This window comes from Setaria viridis, chromosome 3 (assembly GCF_005286985.2).
Source record: "Setaria viridis chromosome 3, Setaria_viridis_v4.0, whole genome shotgun sequence".
In the NCBI taxonomy this organism is placed as follows: domain Eukaryota; kingdom Viridiplantae; phylum Streptophyta; class Magnoliopsida; order Poales; family Poaceae; genus Setaria; species Setaria viridis.
In genome coordinates, this window is record NC_048265.2 from 35,679,637 (window position 1) to 35,687,404 (window position 7,768).

The 7,768-nt window shown below is 44.3% G+C and overlaps 1 protein-coding gene across 2 annotated transcripts; it reads left to right on the plus strand.

Annotated features, from left to right (window-relative positions):
• Positions 1-1,020: 1,020 nt before the first annotated feature.
• LOC117849774 (uncharacterized) lies at positions 1,021-5,232 on the plus strand. Of its 2 annotated transcripts, none has more exons than XM_034731445.2 (2): positions 1,021-1,350; positions 3,354-5,232. In XM_034731445.2, the coding sequence occupies exon 2, from the start codon at positions 3,362-3,364 to the stop codon at positions 4,943-4,945; it is 1,584 nt and encodes a 527-aa protein (XP_034587336.1). In that variant the 5' UTR covers positions 1,021-1,350; positions 3,354-3,361; the 3' UTR covers positions 4,946-5,232. The 2 variants fall into 2 exon arrangements, with proteins under 2 accessions (XP_034587336.1, XP_034587337.1); XM_034731446.2 differs by having other exon boundaries at positions 1,021-1,332.
• The last annotated feature ends 2,536 nt before the right edge of the window (positions 5,233-7,768 follow it).

The following is a 7,768-nucleotide window of genomic DNA, read 5'->3' on the forward strand; positions in this document are numbered from 1 at the left end:
CTACTCGGTATTGGCCCGAGTAGTTTTCCATAAACATACAAGACTAGTCCGAGAAGGATACGCCTATCCTTTCTGATCTTGTCCGAGTACGTCCCTTAGTGGACCGTCCCAAGCCTACTCGTGGGCCTGGGGAGTATGCCCGACAGAAGGGTCGGGGTCGACATTTATGCCCGCGGAGTGGCGCGAAATCGCCCGGTAACCCTAGCGAAGGCGCCAAAGCTTCCCGCGTGCACACGCGGAAGCTTTTTCGCCCGCCGCGCGCTCACCTTGCACGCGCCGCCGCACCCGCGAAGCCTGGCTCTGGGGAGAAGGTCGAATCGGCCGCACCACGGGAGCCAGGCTCCCAGGGTGTTTTTGCACCCGGCGAACCAGGCCCAGCGAAAGGCCCAGGTAACCAATCAGGCCTTAGTTGCATGCCGGGAGCCCGGTTCCGGGTATGTGCGACCAACCAATCAGACTCTAAATTCATGGGGTGGGGGTGGGGGGAGGGGGCTGTGTTAGGCTCTACCTAATCTCTATGAAATGTATCAATACAAGAATTGATCAGGCACAAGGGTGGTCAAGGTTCCCCTAGTCCCCCATTGGTTCCGTCCCTGTGTATGGCCATTGCTTGCCTACGTACGTCCAATCTTGCCCGTGTGAATATCAGTAGTTTATGATTTCAACACAAATCTTAGACATTGGTGGATGTATAAATTTTTAACTTCCACAAGATATATATAGGAATCCCGCAACGGTGATGTCTTGTAAAAAAAAGTTCTCATGAGCCATTTGGTCTAGCTACAAAGAAAGAGAAAAAACGAGAAAGCCCAACAGGTTTTTTTTACAACAAAGTCCTATGGATTGCGGGGGCGCGACCAAACGATTTCTCTAGTCCCACGTCGGCGGAGTTACCCGCTCCAAGGAAACATATCCGTGCCTATCTACATCTCCACTGACCCGTGGACCCCATCCGGACCCACCGTCAGCGAGACCCGCAGCCTAGCTTGCTGCGCGCACCCGGCACCGATCCTTCCTTCATTCCATCCCCCCCTGCTCTCATCCATCGCCCACGCGCTGGTGCGCACGCGCCGACCTCCTCGCCGCCCATTCCCCTCAACAAACCGACCTCCACCCGCCGGCGACCGCCGTTGATCCACCGATCGGGCGGCCGGAGCACTCGCCCCGCCCCCCAAATAGGCAGCTGAGCTGAGACGTACGCTCCTGCCCCCGCCGCCGCCGCATCAAATCCTCGCTATCCCCGGGTCCCGGACCCCGCCGGCCGGAAGCGTCCCCTTGTTCTATTCGCCCTGCCGCCCGCTACGGGAGATCCTTCCGTCCCGTCTGCACAGGGTACCGTTCCTTGTCTTGGTAGGCATAAGGTCCTTTCGCTCCCCTTTAATCTGATGAGAATCCGACCTAATTTCTCGTTGCGATGCGAGCAAGGGGATCTTGCCATCCCCTCTCGTGCTTCCACGAGGCGGGCGCGGTTGTTCTGTTTAGGTTTAGGTTCCTGGCTCTGCGCCTGGTGATGGTGTCCTGTGCGCCGTCAGTTCTAGGCGTGATTTGTTATAGCTATGGCTGCGATTGAGTCTGTGATGTGATGTCTTCGAGAAATTGGTTATGGCTGGCCTTTCAATGGTAGAAAAAGATTAAGTGCTGTATAGGCCGTACTTTCCCCCTTGTTAATTATTCTTTTCTGGCGATGTTGGATTGGTTTCTGGGGGCTGTCCCCCCTCCCCCCCCCCCCCCCCCCCCCCCCCCCCCCTCCTGCTGCTGAAGTAAATTTGAAGTATCGTATCTGTGGTTGTAATAAATTGTAGAAATCTTTGAAGTTTTATGTTTGATGAATTAATGCTTGTGCATTCTTCAAGGAAGCAAAATTAGTATGTCATTTAATGAGGAATATTGATTTTTTTTTTGTACCAGAGATAGGCTACTGCTGTTGCTTGTTACCCGAGTTACTTTCTATGTACAATTTGTGCAACCGTGCATACCTAAATTGATCCCAAAATATGATGGAGTTTTTTTTTCTACCGACAAAGTTCAATTCTTTTGAATGTTTGTGCAAGTAGTGCTGCAATTGTCTGTCTACTTTCTTGTAATTACAATATCACTTCCTGTCACTAGCTGAAATTCAAATGTGCAAACGTATCCTATTAATTGATTGCAGATAAACTTTCTCAGGAACTAGATGATTCTTGTTATACTTCCCTGTTTTGTTCTTTCTGATTGGCAAATAACATCAATTTGTCAGTTTTTTCCTTTATTTTTGTTGTTTTGCCCCCTGCTCTCAGTCACAAATTTACCACAAATGGTTTCAGAGTAACATATTTTAGTATACAACTCAAATGAAGAATGTTTTCCTGTAAATGTCACTGATCAGGTTAAACATGGTTATTATCTCTGGAGCATCTGGACATGTAGGGGTTTGATGTTATCATGCATGGGATATTATATGTTCGGTTCCTGTCTACAGGCGAAGATGTGTTGACTTATTCATAGCATCACTATTTGTTCAAATCTTGAGAATCTCTTTTACATGGATTTGATAGAGAATGATTTTCTTATATTGTACTACCCATATTTGGAAAGTACACCGAATTTTGAAAAAAAAAGAAACCCAAGAAATTCAAGTGTCTAGAAAATTGCAGTAATATTTTCCAATCTTCCTTCAATGGAGAAAACTATTACCAAGATTGGAGGTTGGAATTTAATCTGGTGGTATAGGATATAACTTGTGTATCTCATTATCCATATTGATGCAATATTATCCCATATTGGTGACACATAGGACATACCCATCTTAAAATTATATTGATGCGTGCAGTTTAGTAGATAACTGTCATTGTTCATGGCATAGTTTCAGTAGTGGTGGATTTTGTTTCTATTGACTGATATTACTAGTTTTCTTTTTGGTTGAAAGAGGCTAAAAGGGGTTGTACTGTAGCTAGTGATGAGGGTGATACCTTTTGCTAGGAGTGGAAGTGAAAAAACTGGATGCATTAGCACCTACTAGAAATGTTGATGCTGCCAGGTCAAATGCCACTAGCAGAGAGCCAAAGAATTTTATCTAAATTTTGTCAGATAAGATTTGAGTATCTTATCTTAGAGAAGAACCCCAACTTGGCGTGACATGATTGTAGTAGTATTGATTTAGCAACATTTTGGGCTGTTGCATATGAAATAATAATAGCTGAGACATGCTGTTGGTTACTTCTATATGATGTTACGAGGTGTTTTCGTTCCTCTTGCATAATATTTCATACCAACGTCACTGCATGCTTCATGCTTGCCTACATTTGCTTACTTTGAGAGAGTAAAATGTACCAGCTTTCGTTCTCTGAACCTTCTATTTCGTTTTTTTTATGCAGGTAACATCATGTCTTTTGAAGATAAAGTAATCGCTAGTCGTGTCACTTCACCCTCACCAAAATCTGTGGTGTCAGACTCAGATCCCAGCAGGATGATGATAGTTAGTTCAAATGGGGAGCTTTCTCAAACAAATGGCCAGGCAAATGCTGTTCTTGGTCCAGTGGCCATCTTTTGGGACATTGAGAACTGCCCTGTTCCAAGTGATGTACGGCCAGAGGACGTTGCTGGCAATGTCCGAATGGCTTTACGCATGCATCCTGTTGTTAAGGGTGCTGTGACTATGCTCTCTGCTTATGGAGATTTCAATGCCTTCCCAAGGAGACTCAGGGAGGGGTGCCAGAGAACTGGAGTCAAACTTGTTGATGTTCCTAATGGACGGAAAGATGCTGCTGATAAGGCTATACTGGTTGATATGTTCCTCTTTGCACTTGACAATCACCCACCATCATCCATTATGCTCATATCTGGTGATGTCGATTTTGCTCCTGCATTGCATATACTTGGCCAGCGTGGATACACTATTGTCCTTGCCATTCCATCTTCAGTTACCGTCTCATCAGCTTTGAGCAGTGCTGGGAGTTTCGTGTGGGACTGGCCTAGTCTTGCCCGTGGTGAAGGTATTGTGGCCCCTAGGTCCTTAGGGCGCCGTCTGGCAGATCCTCCATGCTATGTCAGCAGTGGGAATGTGGGGCAGTTCCCTGACAATCAGAATGAAGAGGAGGCCATTGTATATACAGGAACTTCGAGAAATGAATATGGTGGCAGACCTACCATCAACCAGATGTATTGCTATAACACTTTCCAGACAACTAGAGAACCAAACAAAGCTTTTTATACTGTTGCAGATGGGAACTGTGGTACATCATCAAGGACTCATAATTTATCATGCGGTCTGAGTGAAAGTCCTGAGACAGACCAAGGTTTTGCAGGTGAAAGGTCATGGTGGGTTCGTCCTGGTGATCTTCAAGGCTTGAAGGGTCAACTAATACGTTTGTTTGAATTATCTGGTGGATGTGTCCCACTTGTTCGTATTCCTTCGGAGTATCTAAAACTCTTTGGAAGACACCTCTATGTATCAGAATATGGAGCTGTTAAACTTGTTCAGCTTTTCGAGAAGCTGGCTGACTCTTTTGTTGTCATAGGGAAGGGTCAGAGGAAGATGATTTGCCTCCGTAATTCTGGTGATAGGAACCTGAAGAATTGTCCAAGTACGCCAATTATTTTGAAGAAAGAAAAGAGAGGAAGTTGTGCTCTTGAAGAAAGCACAATAGGAGCATGTCAGCAGTTGGGCAGCTCATCAGATGATTTGTCAGAGGATGAACGGAATATCAACCCAGATATAGATGGAGCATATCTGTTCGATGACCATCTAGACAGTTTCAGAAGGGAGATTCAGGAGCTTCTTGTTTGCTACTCCTGCCCTGTTCCACTTGGTAAATTCGAGAATCTATATGAGCAACGGTATAAGAAGACCATTGACTATGAGGGCTTTGGAGTTGCTGGTCTGGAGGAGCTAGTTGAGAAGTTTAAAGATGTTGTGGGTTTGCACGAGGACCATGCCAGCAAAAGCAAGTTTCTTATAGCAAACTAAGCACCGCTTAGGCTCTCTGTTGTTTTAATGTTGTAGTTCAGCTCCTTCAGTACTTTAGGTTTGAGTTTCCTTGGTGTGCGTCACGGGGCCGGCATTTACTTTTTTAACATGTCGGTGGGATAAGTGTGGGTGGCATAGCAGGTATATGTAATAGCTTCCTGTTCAGGTAACCTGTGCAAATGGAGAGTTGTTTCTTCTATGAAAAGGAGGCCTTTGAAACAACAGTAACCATTTGTTAGTTACTTGGCAAATACATCAAATTCCAATTTAGTCTCCATGTTACTTCAGAGATTAGACCATCATGTTGGTGCCATTTTTGCCTACTATTGGGAGCTTCTTCACCGCTCTTGGGCTCCAATTTTTCTTGTGAATCGTTGTTCTAGAGCATTGGCTTGAAATTCTCTGTATACCTCATTCTATGGCAATCCAATTTCAGCAGAAGTGTTCCATTCTCCTTTCGTTTCTGCAGTTGGTGTTAAGAGTCGCCTAATTTATCAGCAGTACTCTTTTCACTTTGCTTCTGCTGTTGACTTTGGGTTGCTAAGGAACACATCACTTTGTTTCGTAAATGTTGAGGCAAGTGTACTGCCTGCATGACGGCCCGCTAAGTAGCTGGATCGTATTAAGTTAACCTAGCCATCGTGTTGAGGAAGCAGTGCACAACCAGAAGCGAGCACTCTTCAAATTTTAATGTTTGAAATGCTAAACAAAGGAAGATGGCAATGGCATGCTTGCGATAGTTTCCTTTGGGCAAGAGTTGATAGAAAATCAAAAAAAAAAGTTCAAATGTCAGTGTGCGATACGATATCCGATTGCCAAGAAAATCAAGAGACATGGCTGTTGTGCTCTCATGGAGGCAGGGGGATATTTAGAAACTTCGCTAGATATGGCTAAATCAAGACTACTTTTGCATCCGATGAACTGAAGTTTGAAATTATTTTTTGATTTTCAGTCAACTCTTGATCAAGGAAACTATACCAACCATGCCATTGAAACTACAGCAAAACTACCTGATTTTGGTGTTGTGCAGTGACCCAAGATCTTCCACATATGAAGGACATGGAGGACGTTTCATTAGCAAATTAGCAATTTCTTCAGAGCAGCATGCAGAGCTTTAATTAACTCCTTGTTCCATCATGTGCTTTTGTTCATCACAAATAGGAAGAAAAACTTATGGTCTTCTAAGAATTGGACGATTGTCTAGGCAATCTGAAGCGGTACGATTAGAATCTAATGATGAAAAATTGAAGAGGTAGAAAGAAATACGAAGAGCAGGTAGTGGTAGAAGTAGAACAGTCCCATGTCTTGCTTTTGCATATAAAACCATTTCGAAATGCCACTTTAACATGGTGCTAGAGGACAACACTCTCGTGGTGAGATAGAGCAGTGGCGTGGTTCAAAGTTCTTCAGATCCACGCATGTTTTCGTGAAATCACATACGCCGTGCATGATGCAATGTTACACACTGCAAAAATTTTCAATATTTGTAACTTATCTTCAAAATATTATTATATATATTTACTGTGGTGTGGTAAAACTTTGACCATGCTATGAGGAAGCGGCGGTGGGGTGAATGGGATAAGAGCATGTTTGGATCTAAGTATTAATTGGTGAAAGAAATAAAATTTAGCACCTTTATGCATTATCCCATCAAACGGGAGGGCAATAGGCTCCTAAAAAAGGTGCAAAAAGTATTAGCTGGTGGGGATGAGCTAATATGTGCTAATGGCTTGTGAAAAAACCAAAAGGGGGAGAGAGAAAGGAGGTGAGGAGATAAGGGGGGCAAAAGTGACATTTTATGGAGTTTAGCTCTATCCATTAGCCATGTCTCCAAATGGGATTGCTAATGGGTGGAAGTGCTAAACTTTAGATGGCCTAAACTTTAGCAATAGCACGTCCAAACATCCAAACAGGTCCTAATACTCGTTTGTTTTTAACTTTTTTTTAGAAAAAAACTCTAAAATAAATAAATAGTAGTGCTACAGAACTGACGTCCGGAATCTTAAAAAAATCGGACAGCTCGTCATATGTTACAATAGTTAAGCATTGATGTTGCAACTATTGTTTCCACATATTTCATAGTGAATGTTTCATGAAACATAGTGTTCATGTTGCGGTGGGAATTTTCTATCACAGAGTTGGATGAGTCATTTTTTCATATATTTTTCAATGTTGCAACCATAAATTTTTGATGTTGCAAATATTTTGCTTTGATGTTGCAACGGAGCGTTTGATGAGAAAATTCCCATCGGACTTCCGGACGCTAGCAGTGCCGATAAATAAAATAAGTGGCTAGGCCCAATGTCGTCTGGCTTGTAGTCCCCTTCCCTCGCGTGCCAATGCCCCTTGACATTTGTGGCTGCCAGGCCCGTTCTGCTTCCTGCGATCACTGCAGAGGCCGAGCACTTCATCATCACGTCTCCACCGCCGGCACTCCTGTTTGGATCGGCATCATCGCCGGCATCGATTTATCGAGGATGAGCCGGGGTTAGTTCGCCGTCGCGCTGCTCCCGGTCCCAGGGGCAGGGGCTAGGCACGCGGGCAGGCTTCCGGAGATGAACGGGATATCTCCTTCTCTCCCCCGCGATGGCGACCGGAGGTGAACAGAATTTTGCTACCGATGAGGTGATCTATTTTTTTAAGTTAATGTGGTTCCTATAATGAATTGCTTACAAACCTTTATAATAAAATGGAATATACTGAGTTGTGATCAGCTGAACATTGCTAAGTCCTGGTACTATTCAACCTGTATCCTTTGAATCTGTATGAATCGGGGTGAAAAATAAACTTCTTTTTGTCACTCAATACCTCCTAGTACGTATG

Bases quoted from the DNA above. Each gene is read 5' to 3' on its own strand.
- LOC117849774 (XM_034731445.2), top strand. From the start codon at position 3,362: ATGTCTTTTGAAGATAAAGTAATCGCTAGTCGTGTCACTTCACCCTCA.